This window comes from Mobula birostris, chromosome 5 (assembly GCF_030028105.1).
Source record: "Mobula birostris isolate sMobBir1 chromosome 5, sMobBir1.hap1, whole genome shotgun sequence".
Lineage (NCBI taxonomy): Eukaryota > Metazoa > Chordata > Chondrichthyes > Myliobatiformes > Myliobatidae > Mobula > Mobula birostris.
In genome coordinates, this window is record NC_092374.1 from 91854728 (window position 1) to 91872743 (window position 18016).

General features: G+C 46.9%; 1 protein-coding gene and 1 long non-coding RNA gene across 6 annotated transcripts in view; one reads left to right on the top strand and one right to left on the bottom strand.

Moving 5' to 3' along the window:
- LOC140197872 (calpain-5) overlaps nucleotides 1-11841 on the top strand; it is a 53968-nt gene extending 42127 nt beyond the window's left edge. For all 3 annotated transcript variants that reach the window (XM_072258419.1, XM_072258420.1, XM_072258421.1), the window contains exons 9-12: nucleotides 1977-2173; nucleotides 3028-3149; nucleotides 8230-8366; nucleotides 8690-11841. In XM_072258419.1, the coding sequence (XP_072114520.1) occupies nucleotides 1977-2173; nucleotides 3028-3149; nucleotides 8230-8366; nucleotides 8690-8866 (633 nt within the window). In that variant the 3' untranslated portion in view covers nucleotides 8867-11841. The remainder of the gene's footprint in view (nucleotides 1-1976; nucleotides 2174-3027; nucleotides 3150-8229; nucleotides 8367-8689) is intronic.
- The window catches only part of LOC140197874 (uncharacterized), a 74497-nt gene that overhangs the window by 27301 nt on the left and 29180 nt on the right, over nucleotides 1-18016 (bottom strand). For all 3 annotated transcript variants that reach the window (XR_011886046.1, XR_011886045.1, XR_011886044.1), the window contains exon 3: nucleotides 15659-15772. This is a non-coding gene — a long non-coding RNA (uncharacterized lncRNA). The remainder of the gene's footprint in view (nucleotides 1-15658; nucleotides 15773-18016) is intronic.

Below are 18016 nucleotides of genomic sequence, written 5' to 3' on the forward strand. Positions count from 1 at the left end.
AATTAGTGAAATGGAGATCTGCTTTTGGAGACCTGTGTGCAGTCAAGGTGTTTCAATTGATTGTAGAAAATACACCTGTACCTGGAAGGTCCAGCTGCTGGTGAGTCAGTATCCTGGCAAAAACTATACTGTGAAGACAAAAGAACACTCCAAGCAACTCTGCGAAAAGGTTATTGAAAAGCGCAAGTCAGGGGACGGATACAAGAAAATTTCCAAGTCACTGAATATCCCTTGGGGTACACTTAAATCAATCATCAAGAAATGGAAAGAATATGGCACAGATGTAAATGAGGGAGGCCACTAAGAGACCTATGACAACTCTGGAGGAGTTGCAAGCTTCAGCGGCTGAGATGGGAGAGTGGCAAAGAAAAAGCCACTGTTCAAAAAAAACACATGAAATCTTGGCTCGAGTTTGTTATAAAGTACGTGGGAGACTGAAGTCAGCTGGAAGAAGGCTCCATGGTCTGATGAACCCAAAATTGAGCTTTTTGGCCATCAGACTAAATGCTATGTTTGTCATAAGCCAAACACCGCACATCATTAAAAACACACTATCCCTACCCTGAAGGATAGTGGTGGCTACATCACACTGTGGGGATGCTTCACTGCAGCAGGCCCTGGAAGGCTTGTGATGATAGAGGGTAAAATGAATGCCACAAAATATAGGGAAATCCTAGAGGAGAACCTGATGCAGTTTGCATGAGAACTGTAACTTGGAAGATTTCTTTTCCAGAAAGACAATGGCCCCAAGCTAAAGCCACTGGTACACGGGAATGGCTTAAAACTACAAAGTTAATGTCCTGGAGTGGTCAAGTCAGAGTCCAGACCTCAATCCAACTGAGAATTTGTAGCTGGACTTAAAAAGGGCTGTTCACTCACGATCCCCATGCAATCTGAGAGAGCTAGAGCAGTTCTGAAAAGAAGAATGGGGAAAAATTGTAGTATCCAGATGATAGAGACCTATCCACACAGACACGAGGCTGTAATTGCTGCCAAAGGTACATCTACTAAATACTGACTTGAAGGGGGTGAGTAATTATGCTGTCAGTTATTTTGTGTTTAATAATTGTAATAAATTTAGACCAATTTTAGAAAGTTGTTTTACTTTGACACAAAAGAGTCTTTTCTGTTGATCAATATCAAAAAAGCCAAATTAAATCCACCTTGATTCAATGCTGTAAAACAATAAAACATGAAAACTTCCAAGGGTGGTGAATACTTTATTTCAGCACTGTAGAAATCAGGATGTTGCAGTGCAGTTGGGCAAGGTGTTGGTGCAATCAGTAAACTATGAGGTTTATCAGGTGCTGCCAAGATTGGACAACACGTCCAGTGAATATAGGCTCAGCAAACTCAGGCCTTTACCTTTGGAGCGAAGAGGTGTGTAAGTTGATAAGAGGCATAGACAGAGTGGGCAACGAGATTTTCCCAGGCTGGAAATGGCGAACACAAGAGGGCATAATTTTAAGGTGATTTGTCGAATGGGGTGGGAATGGTAGAGGTATGTGTTTTACACAGATTGGTGGATCCAGGCCAAAGGTTCTGGTATAGGCAGATATATTAGGGACATTCAAGAGACTCGGATAGGGACATGGCTGGTGGGAAAATGGAGGTGTATGAGGGAGGGAAAGGTTGGATTGATCGTGGTGGTGTTTAAAGTGTTGGCACGACATTGTGGGCTGAAGGGCCTGTACTATGCTGCAGTTCTATGTTCCTCTTGTGGGAAGATAATCCAAAGGTCACCCTGTTATAGGAAAGACGCCACTGAACTGGAAAGAATGCAGAGGAGATTTAGGAGGATGTTGCTAGGATTGAGTGACAAAGAGAGGCTGCCCGGGCTGGGACTTCATTCCCTTGAGCGTGAGGGACCAAGGGGCAACTGTACGGAGGTGCGTAAACCCACCAAGAGCATGGGTGGGGTGAGTGGATACCTGAGAGGGTGTGAGGTGACCCTGTCCCGTCCCTGTACCCTGCAGGTGGAGATCAACCGGGAATACCGCCTGCACGCCCTGCAGCAGAAGGTGACGGGTGCCACCTACGCCAATTCGCGCAGCATCTCTCTCCGCGCCGAGCTGGGCCCAGGCCGCTATGTGCTGGTGGCCAGCACCTTTGAAGCTGGACTGGAGGGCCACTTCCTGCTCCAGCTCTTCACCGACAGGCCGGTAGGCCTCAGGTAGGCCAGCCACCCCTCACCCCTTCACCTTCCGTTCAATTTCTGCCATTTAGTTTTTGAATCGTCCTCCGAATTCCTGCTTCCCATTATTGGCCCTCAGACCTTTAACCTGTCTTTTTTTAAATCAGTCGTTGGCTCTTTGAACCCCCCCCCCCCCACCATTCACTTTTGCCTCAACACATTGGCTCTGTGGTCACCCAGCCTTTGTTTCTGCCCTTTGAGCTTTGATCTCTGGCTGCTGTCTTCTTCCTTCTTTGACTCATGTTCTGAGAATTTGACCTTCCCTTTGACTGCATTGACCTTTTAACCTTTGATCCCTCATGTTTTTGACCAGCATTAACCCCTTCAACTTTGATCTCTCACTTTTTGATAAACCATAGACCATTTGACCTTTGCATTGACCTTTTCACCTTTAACATTTGGTTGACCATTTTAACTTTTGAAATCTTGCTTTTAGAGAAACTTTTATGTCGCCCTTTCAACATTTGACCTCTTGCTTTTTGATCAACTGTGGACTCTATGACCCTCCTGACCTTTGATTTTTGTTTGGATCCATTGGCCTTATGACCTTTTGACCTTTTCCCTTTGAACTGTTTTCTGACTGACCTCTGACCCAAGATTTGACATTCCCTTTGATGCTTATGTGGACCCTGTGAACCTTGATACCAAATAGGTTGAACGGCCTCTGTAGAGGCTGAAGTGCAGGGGTAGAATGTGTTCTCAGACCAGCTGAAAACTGAGAAGTTTGGAGATGAGGGGTCTTGCAGGGATGTTGTGCCCAGGACCCCCTGAGTATCTATCCTGTTGCCCTGCACACTGACGAGCCTGTTACCCCCACCCCCTCGTCTGCGCAGGGAGCTGACTCTGGACCAACCCCGGCCTTCCTTCTGGAGATGTTGCCTTGGTTACCCCAGTCGGGTCACCTCCATCCATGTCCACAGCGGGGCTGGCCTGCTGCTCCCGGGATCATCCAGCCGTGAGTATAATTGAGATCTGGGGAGGGGGGAGGGAGGAGGGAGGGGCCACAGCCCTGGTTTGTCTTTCCAAAGCTGGAAGAGATGGTTCAGTAGAGCCTGATTCTTGCCACTTTGTAGGGGATTTGCTACTTTACCCTGCCTGCAGACCTCCATTCCTTCTCTCTATAAACACCACCCCTCCATATACACCATCTACTTCCCCCTCCCTTCTGGCCCTCCCACTATCATTCCCTTCTCCCTCTCTGATGGACCACCACCTCACCTCTTCCCAAAGCAACCCCTCCCTCACTCTGTCCTCTTCCCCTCGAGGATCCACACTACTCTTTTCCATAGATGCTGCCTGGCCTAAGTTCCTCCAGCATTTTGTGTGTGTTGCTTCAGATTTCCAGCATCTGCAGATTTTCTCCTGTTTGTGATATCCTAGTAAATGCTGGAGCAGTCCTGATGCAGCACTGCGTTGACATTTTATTTCTCCCCACAGCTTCTGCTCCACCTGCTGAGTTCTTTCAGCGGATTGTTTGGTACCCTAGTAATTACCCACTTTTATAAGTCAAGGCATTGAGTTCAAAAGTCAGGAGATTATGTCAGAAGCTGTGGCACACATTGGTACCAACAACATTGGTAGAAAAAGGAAGGAAGTCCTGAAAAAAAGAACATAGGGAGTTAGGAAGAAAGCTGAGAAGAAAGACCTCAAGGGTAGTAATCTCGGGATTGCCACCTGTGCCACGTGACAGTGAGGATAGGAATAGAATGAAGTGGCAGATAAATGTGTGGCTGAAGGATTGGAGCAGGGGCAGATTTCGGGATCATTGGGACCTCTTCAGGAGCAGGTATGACCCATACAAAAGGGATGTGTTGTATTTGAATCTGAGGGGAACCAATATTTTTATGGGCAGGTCTACTAGAGCTCTTGGGAGTGGTTTAAACTAATATGGCATTGGGATGGGAAACAGTATGATAGAGCTGAGGATGAGCCAGCAGGTTTACAAGTAGATGATGGTTGTAACATGAATGTAAGGAAGAAGCAGCCAATGATTGAGTACAAATGCAGACAGAGCAAAGAGTTAACTTGTACCACAGAGGCAGAATTCAAAAGGGTGAAGAATGCAGGACTGAAGGTGTTGTATTTAAATGTGCATAGCATTCGGAATAAAGTGGACACACTCATGGCACAATTAGAGATTGGTCAGTATGACTTGGGCATGTCTGAGTCGTGGCTGAAAGAAGGTCGTAATTGGGAGCTTAACATCAAAGGATAGACTTTGAATCAAAAGGACAGGCAGGAAGGCATACGCAGTGATGTGGCTCTGTTGGTAAGAGATAGAATTACATCTTTGGAAAGAGGTGACGTGTGATCAGAGAATGTTGAATCTTTGTGGGTTGAATTAAGAAATTGCAAGGGTGAAAAAAACATGACGGGAATCATATATAGGCCTCCAAATAGTAGCCAAGATGAGGGGTTGAGATTGCAAAGGGAGCTGGAAAAGGCATGTAATAAGGGTAATGTTACAATTGTAATGAGGGACTTCAATATGCAAGGGGATTCAGAAAATCAGGTTGGTGTTGGATCACAAGATGCCTACGTGATGGCTTTTTTTGAGCAGCTTGTGCCTGAGCCTACTCAGGGAAAGCCCATCTTGGATTGGGTGTTGTGTAATAACCCAGATGTTGTTAGAGAGCTTTATGTAAAGGAACCCTCATGAAGCAGTGACGATAATATGATTGAATTCATTGTGCAATTTGAGAGGAAGAGGCATAACTCACATGTATCAGTGTCGCAATGGAATAAAGGGAATTACAGAGGCATGAGAGAGGAGCTTGCCAAGTGGATTGGAGGAGGATACTGGCAGGGATGATGGCAGAATAGAGGCAGCTGAAATTTCTGGGAATAGTTCACAAGGCACAGGATAGATATGCCCCACAGAACAAGTTTTCAAATGGCAGGGGTAGGCAACCATGGCAAACAAAGGAAGTTAAGGATTGCATAAAAGCTAAGGAAAGGGCATATAAGGCAGCAAAAGTGAGTGGGAAGTAGGATGAGTGGGAAGCTTTTAAAATCCAACAAAAAGCAACTAAAAAAGCTATAAAAAGGGAAAGGATGAAATACGAAGGCAAACTAGCCAATAATATAAAGCAGTACACCAAAGTCCTTTTTTCAGTTATATAAAGAATAAAAGGGAGGAGAGAGTTGATATTGGACCATTGGAAAATGATGCTGGTGAGGTAGTAATGGGGGACAAAGAAATGGCAGAAGAAATTAATGGGTACCTTGCATCTGTCTTCACTGTGGAAGACACTGGCAGTGTGCCAGAGGTCTGTGAGAGTGTCAGGGAGCAGGAATGAGTGTCATTGCTATTACAAAGGAAAAATTACGAGGCAAACTCAAAGGTCATAAGGTCGATAAGTCATCTGGACCAGATGGACGACATCCCAGAGTCCTGAGAGAGGTCGCTGAAGAGATAACAATGATTGGATCATGATCTTTCAAGAATCACTTGATTCTAGTATGATCCCGGAGGACTGGAAGATTGCAAATGTCACTCCACTCTTTAAGAAGGGAGGAAGGCAAAAGAAAGGAAATTATAGGCCAGTTAGCCTAACCTCAGTGGCTGGGATATTGTTGGAGTCTATTATTAAGGAGGAGACTTCGAGGTACTTGGAGACTAATGATAAAATAAGTCAAAGTCAGTATAGTTTCTGTCAGGGAAAATCTTGCCTAACAGAGTTCTTCAAGGAAGTAACAAGCAGGGTGGACAAAGGCGAGGCAGTGGATGTCATTTACTTGGATTTTCAGAAGGCGTTTGATCAGGTGCGACACCTGAGGCTGCTTAACAAGATAAAATCCCATGGCGTTACAGGAGAGGTACTGGCATGGACAGAGGAATGGCTGACAGGCAGGAGGCAGCGAGTGGGAATAAAGGGGACCATTTCTGGTTGGCTGCCAGTGACAAGTGTGTTCCTCAGGGGTCAGTATTGGGACCGCTACTTTTCACACTGTTCGTCACTGATTTAGATAATGGAATTGATGGCTTTGTGGCAAAGTCTGTGGATGATAGGAAGATAGGTGAAGGGGTCAGGTTGTGCTGAGGAACCAATGTGACTGCAGCAGGACTTAGACAAAATGGAAGAAAAGGCAAAAAAGAGGCAAATGGAACACAGTGTGGAGAAATGTGTGATAATGCATTTTGGTTAAAGGAATAATCGTGCAGACTATTATCTAAATGGAGAGAAGGTTCAAACATCAGAGGAGCAGAGGGACTTAGGAGTCCTCATGCAAGACTCCCAGAAGGTTAATTTACAGTTGAATCTGTGGTAAAGAAGGCAAATGCAATGTTGGCATTTATTTCAAGGGGAATAGAATATAAAGCAAGGAGATAATGCTGAGGCTTTATAACACACTAGTCAGGCTGCACTTGGAGTATTGTCAACAGTTTTGGGACCCTTATCTCAGAAAGAATGTGTTGTCATTGGACAGAGTCCAGAGGAGGTTCATGAGGAGGTTCATGAGGACGATTCCAGGAATGAAGGGGTTAACATATGAGGTGCATTTGGCAGCCTTGTGCCTGTACTCACTGGAATTTAGAAGAATGTGTGAGGATCTCATTGAAACCTACTGAATGTTGAAAGGACTAGACAGGGTGGATGTGGAGAGGATCTTTCCTATGGTGGGGGTATCCAGAACTAGAGGGCAGAACCTCAAAATTGAGGGGTGACCTTTTAGAACAGAGGTAAAGGGAATAGTTTAGCCAGAGAGTATTAAACCTGTGGAATGCTCTGCCACAGACTGCGGTGGAGGCCAAGTCCGTGAGTATATTTAAGGTGGAAGTTGATCGTTTCCTGATCAGTCAGGGCATCAAAGGATATGGCCTGGTGTATGGGGTTGAGTGGGATGTGGGATCAGGCATGGTGGAATGGTGGAGCAGACTCAATGGGCTGAATGGCCTGATTCTGCTCCTATGTCTCATGTTGCAACTTCATAAAACTTAGTTAGGCCACATCTGGAGTACAGCACACAGTTCTGGTTCCCCCACTATAGGAAGGATGTTGAGGCTTTGGAGAGGGTGCAGAAGAGGATGCTGTCTGGTTTACAGGCCACGTGCTGTCTTGAGAGGATGGATAAACTTGGGTTGTTTTCTCTGGAGTGTCGGAGGCTGGGGGTGGGGAGATCTGATAGAGGCATAGATAGAGTAGACAGACAGTATACATTTCCCAGGGTCTAATACCAGAGGGCAGCATTGCAGGTGAGAGGGAGTAAGTTCAAGGGGGGATGTGAGTGATCAGTTCTTTTACCAGAGTGGTGGATGCCTGTATGGTGGTAGAGGCTTTTAAGGATGAGGTGTGAGGAAGATGGAGGGATATGGACATGGTGTAGGTAGGAGGGACTAGTGTTTGGGTGTGTTTGATTTGCTGTTTAGCTGGTTCAGTACAACACTGTGGGACAAAGGGCCTGTTCCTGTGCTGTCCTCTTCTATGTTCTGAATGGTATACAAGATCCTACAAGAGACACGCCAGAGAATGGCCATCTATTTAAGGAAGAGGTTGATTAAGTTCTTGATTAGTCAGGGCATGAAGGGATACAGGGAGAAGGTAGGTGATTAGGGCTGAGAGGGAAAATGGATCAGCCATGATGAAATGGCAGAACAGACTCGATGGGCTGAATGGCCCAGTTCTGCTCTATCCTATGGTCACGTGTGCATGCAAAGGAGACTTGGGTTCATTAGGCATCATGTTGTGGGCAAAGAGCCTATTCCTGAGCTGTACAATCCTGTGTTCTGTGCGCTGATGAGGGATGGAGACGGGCGGGTGGTTCAGGTGGAGAGTGACGACTTGGGAGAGGGGAGGGGATGAAGAGCGTGCTGTGGGGAGAGCTGGGAGTGAGACAGGGATATGACAGTTGATGTGGGCCGGAGACAGGATGAGAGGGGTTGAGGGAGGGGGAGAGGGGAGGGATTAGATCATTAGATCCATGGAGGGCTTCGGTATTTAGTTCAAAGTAAAATTTATGATTAGAGTACCATACAAGTCACCACACAAAACCCTGAATTTCTTTTTACCTGTTCCCACCCCCCCCCCCACCAGCTCCAGATTCTTATGTGGTGATCAGTTGTGAGGGCACTACGCTGAAGTCGACCGTCTACAAGGGAACCTCCAGCCCTGACTTTGACCTCAAGGGGCTCTTCTATAGGAGGAAGCCCCAGAAACCCATCAAGATCCAGGTACTGGGGTCCATCCGGGGAGAGGATGGGTCGGGTCACGTGTGGCCTAGGGGTCATGGAGCTGGTCCATGGGTCAAAGTTCACACCAAATCCACGTGGGATTGGGTTCATGGCACTGACCACCTCCGTGAAATCAGGGGTCATGGCAGGTCAGTGGTCAAACTGCTGACCGTCGTGGATTCAAGGGTCACAGAGACAGCTCAGAGCAGGATAGGGGTCGGGGTCACAGTATTCCCAGTGTCTGTGTATTCATCGCTCTCATTCTCTCTCCTCCCCTCCCTGCCCCCATGTTTAACCACCCCTCCTCTCCCACTTCTCCACAGGTCTGGTCAAAGGGTTTCCTGAGGGACAGGTTGTTGGGACAGGCCACCATGCTGGCTGCAGAGAACGAGAGCGGCTCCAGCCACGTGTTGCGCCTTGAGAACCCCTCGGAACCCCAGCACCAGCCAGGCTCCCTGCTGATCGAGATCTCCTCCAGCGACGAACTCACAGCCATCTGAACCCCCCCCCCCGCCCCCACCACCTGACCAGCGCTTCTCCGCACACGATCCACCTCTCTCCCGCAACGCCATCGCACCTGAGACACAACTGTGCCTGGCGGCCTGGGTCTTGTCACGGCATCACATGGGACGGACTCCATGGAACCGTCAATGATCTCAGAGCCCAAACTGGAAATTGGTTTATTACTGTCACACATACAGTGAAAACTTTGTTTTGTATGCCGCCCATCCAGATAGATCACTTCACCATACCGAAACCAATAACAGAACACAGAACATAGAGGTGCAACTGCAGAGAAAGTGCAGCCAGACCACAAGATACAAAGCCATGACAAAGTACTGAGGTCAAAACTCTGTCTTGTCGAACTAGGGGACTGTTCAATGAGGAGGTAGATTCAGGTATCATCCTCATCGTTACATGCCATGTCATATGACACAGACCATCATGGTCTTTGACCATGACTGTTCTTGGCAAGTTTTTCTACAGAAGTGGTTTGCCCTTCGGCTTCTGGGCAGTGTCTTTACAAGACAGGTGACCCCAGCCATTATCAATACTCTTCAGAGACTGTCTGCCTGGTGTCAGTGGCCCCATAACCAAGACTTGTGATATGCACTGGCTGCTCATATGATCATCCATCACCTGCTCCCATGGCTTCACATGACCCTGATCCAGGGGTTAAGCAGATGCTACACCTTGCTCAAGGGTGACCTGCAGGGTAGTGGAGGGAAGCAGCACCTCACACCTCCTTTGGTAGAGACATATCTCCACCCCACCACCCAAATTCAGATATCAATAGTTTTTTTAAGCGAAAGAAATCCATTCAAGAGACTGATAGCAGTGGGATAGAAGCTGTCCATGACCCTGCTGGTACACGCTTTCTGGCTTATGTATCTTCTGCTCAATGGAGGAAGGGAGAAGAGTTAATGTCCAGGGTGGGTGAGGTCTGTGATTATGCTGGCTGCTTTACTGAGGAGTGAGAAGTGTAGACAGAGTTCATAGAGGGGAGACTGGTTTCCATGATGTGCTGAGCTGTGTCCACAACTCTGTGGTTTCCTGAGATCACAGGCTGAGCAGTGAATCTATCAATCCCTGCATTAAATACACCCGATGATTTGGCCTCTACAGCCACCAAATGAATTTCACAGATTCACCACCCTCTGGCTAAAGGATTTCCTCATCTCTATTCTAAATGGACATCTGAGGCTGTGTCTTCTGGTCCTAGACTCTCCCCACTACAGGAAATATCCTCTCCACATCCACTGCATCTAGGCCTTTCAATAATCAATAGGCTTCAAATGAGGCCTCCCCCTTTTGAGAGCCTCGCTCTGTCAAAGCATTGTATACCCTCCCAAAGCTATCCTCAACCTGCTTGCTAGTGGTGACGTGTTCAACACCCTTTGAGGGGTGACGTTGAGAGTTGGCCTGTACAGCCTGTAGCCTCCCGCGGGAAGAGGCTGATTTGAGGTACCACTGCCCACAGAGGGGGCAACAGTCTCCCCCTCCAGAACATTTCCATTGCCTGTCCCCTCCTTTAATCCAGAATGCTGGAATCTTCATCCCAAACTAGTGGAGTTTCAAATCTCCTAGATAGGGCACCATCCTGCTAAATCTCCTCTGCACATTGTCTAAGCCTTCCACATCCTGGAATGGTTGGGAAATATTAGATTATATCCTGATGAAGGATCTTGGTCCCAGTTTGAGTATTTATCACCCTCCAAAGGTGCTGCCTCATCTGTCCAGCATCCATAGAACCTCGTATCAGATTATTAGAACTTTACTGTACCTGATGTGACCCCTGACGTGGGTAGGCGCATCCTGAAAGTCCGGGCAAACGGGTTGGCCCCGTTTTTACAGAGGAAGATCCCAGGAAGTGATGGTGGCCATGAGTGTGGTTGGCCACTTCCCTCCCACCCTGCTGTGTTACGCTCACTGGAGCCAATGGAAGTCTGTCTGCGCAAACTTCCAAATCCCAGCCCAAGACTCTGAGATGTGGAGTGAAATTCTCTCTTATGGAATTGCTTTAAAAGAGATTATTTTGTTTTGTAACTTCAGAACATTAAACTCAATCAAGTAAAGACACACAAGCCTAACTTTGTGATTACTTTGAGCGAGGTGCCACCATATCATGTGGTGGCATCATGATATATACAACTCACATTTTTACATAAAACCTATAAATAATTATTTAAACAACAAAGGTGCTTTCAAACAAAATTACTCAAATATTACTGAAATATTAAATACACAAGAGGTGGTAAATAAATCAACCAAAAAAAGTATCTTTTTAAAAACTTCAATCTGCATTCCTCAAAGTGAGTACTAAAGAGTGTTTTTTGGGGAGTTAGCACATATAGCAAATAACTTCAGCAGATGACCTCAGCCACTAGTCTTCAGACATGAATATGAACTGTGGATTAAGTCTAAAGTGTAGCTCTGGAGAAGGGGTTCCTAAGACCATGAACCACAGTTAACTGGAAGACCGGGCAATTCTGATTAAATTTGTTATTTGGGCGTCTGTTCTGTAGGTGCAAAGAGAGAAGTGTGAGGGTGGTGTGTAGTTCCATTGTAAGTAGGGAACTGTCCTTTGATCTGTAGCATTTAAAAGTGGTGTAGCGTTGACCAGGCAGACTTCCTTCCTTTGCAAGGGCTCTACGTGATACCTGCTGTGTCTCATTTTGCCTGATAGAGATTCCGCTTCATAACTACCAGCACTTCTCTCTGGTAGCTTCATCCACGCAACAGCAGCACGCGCATGTGATTGGGAATCAGATCATTTATCACGTGTTCAGAGACGCAGTTTGCTGCAGGAACTGAGAGGGCTGAGCAGCCTCCATGCCTTAGGTTGATCCCTGCATCAGGGTGTAACTCTTGAATGTAATACAAATCTCCTCAGCCAGTTGGCTGGTAGAGCCAACTATATGAGGGCCAACTGCTGTAGAACAGTCTCCTCACAGCTTTACATTTGGCATTTTTTAGAAAAAAAATAAAGCTTCTCCTGGCTCAGGTCTCTGTGTTAAAACTTCATTTGTGAACAGCTTTATAAGACTGGTTAGCCACATCCGGAGCATCACATTCACATGGCGTCACCCCATCACAGGAAGGAAAAGATCAATTTAAGTTAGTTGGGAGGAGGGGTGGGGAAGAATCACATCTTTTTGCTAGTTGTTCCAGGTTCCAGCATTTGCCATGGCTTTTGTCCCCAAGACAGAACTACTTCATTTACAGCACAGTGTTCTCAAACACAAGGGATTCTGCAGATGCTGGAAATCCTAGGCAATGCACACAAAATGGAACTCAGCATCTATGGAAATGAATAAACAGTCGACATTTTGGGCTGAGACCCTCCTTCAAGGCTGAGAAGGGGAAGACACCAGAATAAAAAGGTGGGTGGGGGGGGGGAGGAGAAAGAGGTGTTAGGTGATAGATGAAACCAGGTGGGTGGGAGCAGGTCTCAAGGTTGAGCACATGGTCGAAGAGACAGAGGGCAGCAGGGGAACAGTTTCTTTCTCGTGGTTGAGATTGGATCCACTGTGAATCCTCTTCAAGGGATGTCTACCCTGAAGAAGTTTCCATCTTCTCTTCAACGAGAGTTCAGTGAGGTCCTCTCTCAATGCTCCCTCTCTGTGATCCCCTTCATAGGCCGACTGAGTTCCTCCAGCATTTGGTGCTCCAGATCTTCAGCATCCGCAGAACCATTTGTGTCTGTTTTCAGCAGTTTTCATCTTGGGGTCCACAGACCACTCAGTTAATGGTAGGGGTCCATGGCATAAAGAGGATTGGAAACCCTCAAGCAATACATAGAATATGCTGGAAGAACTCAGCAGGTTGGTCAGCGTCTACAGAGAACAATAAACAGTTGACGTTTCGAGCCAAGGCCCTTCATCAGGATTGAAAGGGGAGGAGGAAACTAGAATAAGGTGGGGGGGGGGAGGATTACAAACTGGTAGTTGGGTGGGAGAGGTGATAAGTGGGAGGCATAAAGGACTAAAGAAAGAAATCTAATAGGAGAGGAGATGGGGAACCAGAGGACGTTGAGGACAGGTCATGAAGGCAATCAGGGAGAGAAGATGGAGGGAGGGATGAGAGGAACAGAAGGAATATCTGTGATAGAGTAAGGCCAAGTGGGTGAACACGGTGGCTCTTTGTGTAACCACGTTGTTCACAGCGATGCTGTGGGAAAGAGGGAAAACAGAAGTAATAGTTACAGGCTGAATAAGCCCCTTCTGATACAGGGAGGGAGAGTCAGTGAGCTGCCCAAAGCCAGAGACGAGAATATGAATGCAAGGCTGTGATGTTGAGGCTTTATAGCCTATCGGTCAAACTGCATTTGGAGTATTGTGAGCAGTTTTAGGCCTTACATCTATGAAAAGATGGAGCCGGTCCAGAGGAGGTGTACAGGGATGAAAAGGTTAATGTATGAGAGGTGTTTGATGGCTCTGGGCCTGTACTCACTGGAGTTTAGAAGAATGGGGGGTTGGGAAGAATCTCATTGAAACCTATCAAATATTGAAAGGCCTAGACACAGCGGACATGGAGGGTGTTTCCTATAGTGACCAAGACAGTGTCCTCTGGTCCTAGACATGGTCCAGTCCATGAATTCTGCATTCCGGTTTACAGTCCAGTCCATGGACCCCGGGTCTTCTGGCTGACCCTTGTTTCAGTTGGGCTTAATCATAGGCACCTGATGCTTGTCTTGGGGCTAGGAATATAAGTGGCCTTGGGTTCGAGTGTGGGTGCTGGTTCATCTTGTCAGTATCCCCTTGGAGCAACCTGCTAGTAGAAGGCTAGAGCAGCCATTCGTGATCTCTAGGCTTGGTTGGAGGACCACAGCTTCATGGAGCCTTGTTGTCTCTAGTCGGAGCAGTCACCGTGGTATGAATTTGGCTGTTTCCGGGGCCAGCTGAGTGGCCACCTGCCACTCTGAGCTAGATATGGATTCAGCTGTTTCCGCGGCCAGCCAAGGTTGCTGGCTGCCCTGAGACTCGGAGCCACCCTGGGTTGAGCACCCTTCCCATCCTCGCCTCCGTTGGGTAAGTCAGGCCGTCTTTGCCATTACCCTGAGGCAGGACTGTTCTCTTTCCCTCTCTATCTGAATCCCTGACAGTTTCCTCGGCAGTTTACCTCAGCAGTCATCTCGGCCCCACATCCTAGAAAGGGTCCCGGCCCCGCGTCCCAGAAAGGGTCCCGGGCCCTGTATTCCAAGAAGGAGTACCTCATCCTGCCCAGGAAAGCCTTGAAGAATCCAAGCCTCGTCCAGTCCTGTAGCCACGTCATGTCTTCACCTAGTTCTGGAGTCTGAGCCTGAGTCAAGACCCAGGTTCTGGGTCCTTGTCCAGTCTCTGGCTCGGAGTCCAAGCCCAGGCTCCTAGTTCCCAGTTCCTTGTCCTGGTCCTGCTTTCCTAGCCCAAGTCTGTGTTCCTGCCCCAGCTCCTAGTCTGTGTCCAGTCCTGTCCCTAACTCTAGTCCAGTCCAGTTCCCAGTACTTCAGTGTCTGTGTCTTGCTTTGGGGTGTGCTCCCAGCACCCACCTTAAGACAGACAAAGCCTCAGAATAGAGGGATGTCCATTTAGAATGGAGATGAAGAGCATTTTCTTCAGCCAGAGGGTGGAGAGTCTGTGGAATTCATTGCCAGAGGTGGCTGTGGAGACTGATATTAGGTATATTTAAAGCAGAGGTTGCCATTTTCTTGATCTGTCAGGATGTCAAAGGTTATGGAGAAAAGGCAGGAGAATGGGGTTGAGAGGGACATTAACCATGAGGGTGATTGCAAACTGGTCACCCAGTCAGTTTTTGGTTTCGCCAGTGGAAAGCAGGCCACACAGTGAGAACACCGAATGCCATTCGCAAGGGTGGGGACGATGAACAGGTAATCACAGGCTCACCTGGAAATTCCGTCTGGCTGGTGGGAAGGGTAGGTGGGGGTGGTGGAGGGACAGGTATGGTGTGGCCTGGGATTGCCAGGGGGCAGAATGAAGAGGGGGATGTTCAGTGCCAGTCCTCAGGGCCTCAAGGCTAATAGGTGAACAGGTAATGTGGGTCAAGTACACAGGTAAGGTGGGTGATAGGCAAGGTGAATGAAGTAGACAGGTAAGTGGGGGGTCACGTGGACAGGTAAGGTGATTGGTGTGCACAGGTAAGGTTTGTCAAGGACAGGTAAGGTAGTTGGTGCGGACAGGTAAGGTGGGTGAACTGGACAGGATCCTTTTCCTTTTTATCAGTTTCCTTTAATCTTTCCAAAAATACACTTAAACACTTAACAATACACAGCCTAAGGACTCACTATCAAGGACTCTTCGTCTCATACCACTCGATATTTATTATTTTTTTCTCCCCTTTTTGTATATTTGCAGAGTCTGGTATCTTTTGCACACTGGTTGTTTGTCCATCTTACGCTGTGCGGTTTATCTTGACGATATTGTGTTTCTTTGTATTTACTGTGAATGCCCACAAGAAAATGAAACTCAGAGTTTGTACATGGTGACATACAAACTTTGAACTTTATTCATAATAGGTACAGCCAGGGATGTCTGTCTTAAAATCTACTCAAACCATTTTCTTACGATGCATTCACACCACTCCTGTCCCCTACAGGTGGTTACACAAACCCAGCCGCACGGTGTCCCGTGGCTGCAGGACCCTAGAATTAGATTCAAATTTTATTCATCACATGTACATCAAGACACAATCAGATGCTTCGTTTACATTAACAACCAACATACTGGGAGCATTCCGGAGGACAGGCCCCCATGTTCAGCAGAACACAAGCAACAATAACAACAGGAGCAACTTGCCTGCTGGTAACATTCCCTTGTGGACATCTCACTAAGCTGGGTGCCTGACGAGTTTTCAGACAGAGCAAAGGGCGTCCTTCACCAAGATGGCGATCTTCCAGCACCATTTGAAGTCTGTCAAAGGTTCCATTTAGTGTCAGAGAAACGTATACAATATACATCCTGAAATGCTTTTTCTTTGCAAAACATCCACAAAAACAGAGAATGAATGACAGTTAAATGTGAGAACCCCCCCCCCCCAACGTGTAAGTGGCGGTGAGCAACAATCCCCCCTCCCCCCACCGGCAAAACAAAAGCGCACCCGCTACCAAGCACAAGCGTGAGCTAAGCGATAGCAAAGGCACAGACCTTGCAGTTACCCCAAAGACTATCGCATTTCATCCAGCATTTGGCAACCCACAGGCTCTCTCTCTAATAGGGGAGAGGGAGGTGTCCCCCACTTTCACAGCAAGCAGCAGACATAACAACAACCCGCTGGTTTATGATGTTAAAAAGTCCGTCTCGTCGCTTTTTACGAGCTCTGTGCCCGAAGATCATAAAGATCTCGCGTCTTCGAGTCCACAGCGAAAGATTTTCCAGCCTCCCCGACAACACAGGCGTGCATGTAGAATATATCTGTGTGACTGTCTCGATGTGTGTCTGTGTTGTGTGTGTGTGTCTCTCTCTCTCTCTCACACAGTGAGTGAGTATATACAACTGCGTATCTGTGAGTGTGTGTCTGTGTCCCTGTCCCTCAGAACAGCCCACAGTCAGGTAGTCCTCTGTTACACAGCTGACCGGGATGAAGCTTTCACATTTTGTAACTCCAAAACACAAAATTAACAGAAAGCAAAAGACCAAGAGTCCAGAATGTGAGTCCAGCTTCATTTTTACTCGAAGCGAGACACGTATGTATGACACGCAGTGACATACTTCATTCATGGATTTCATACACATAACCATAATGAGTTACTTAAACAAAGAATGCTTCACCAAACAATATACAATACTTCCCAAATGGTTGATCCGTCTGTCTCAAAGGATTGTCACAAGTCTGGGCGGAAGGTACGGAGATCCTGAGATGCCCAGTCGTCAAGATTCCCCTCTCGGCCTAGCCAGTGTAGTCCAAAGGAAAGCTTATGAAGGAATATGTTTGGCATCAGCTTGGCTGCAGCAGCTGCCGGAAGGATGTTCAATGACGTCCAGCCGTCTCGGGGCTCCACTCCAGATTTGCTGTCTGGGTTTACTCCCATAGCCCTCATCTCTCTCAAGGTTGTCCACAAGGACCTGGAGCCATTTACCCGTAGCAGGAGATCTGGTTCACAAGCACCAAGGCGTGTCCACACACCAGGCCTGTGTGCTAGGTGCGCAGAGCCAGACCTCACCTGCATTCCTCAAATATTACTTAAATACTAAATATGCAACACTCCTCCCCACTCAGCTATAAAATCCAGCTCAATATAGAATGCATCTCACCTATATACACTGTATATGATTTAATAGAACTACCAAATGAGGTCATCCTTACCCTCAGCCATTAGGCTCTACAATGAGTCAACCTATAGCCAGGGAAATGATAACCTCCTCTTGTTAGACTGTTTGAGGTAACTTTTTTTGTTTTTATTCTTTCTGCTTCTCTTCTAATATTTATTTCCATGCACTTGTAATGCTACTGTGACACTAATTTCCTTTGGGATCTATAAGGTATCTATCTATATAGACTCCCACAGCATAGGAAAATTTTAAAATGTCCCATTTCGGGTTAAAGATTTCAATACTGTAAAGCTTTCTTACTCCTGTGGGATAAAGTCTTTCCTGCTGAGAGGGATCACTCTGCTTGACTTGTGGTTATGAAAACAATCTCAGGCTGTGGGACCTCCTCCACCATGATTGTACGAGTTGACTCAGACTGCAGGAAGTGGTTCAGACAGCTCTGGACACTTCTTCTTCTTCTAGATTCTTAATCTTGGGAAGGTGCATTTAGTTCACTGAAGTATTCTCTTATTAATAATTCTATTGCTCCCTTTCTCATGCCAACATCATCTGATGAATCCTCTGTTTTTGTATCTCCATTGACTCCTTTCTTTAGCCTTCCATTCCAGCTGGGCTTTGGTCTTTGTACCTACAAGCAGCTTTTTGTCTCCCACTTGAAGTTCATGCAATAACCTTAATGCACACAGAGTAGATTCTGGTTCTTTACACTCACAAAAGCCAAATGCTTGCATATTTCCTGAATCTCCTTGAACTCTCTTCCGGCTTAAAACCAAGCCACATTTCACAAGTAACTGCCTGATTAACATATCAGAAGCTTTCTCAGATGCTGCCCACAAAAAACCTGTTGTCTATTGTTAGTTTATACATTGTAAATTTCAAGGCTAC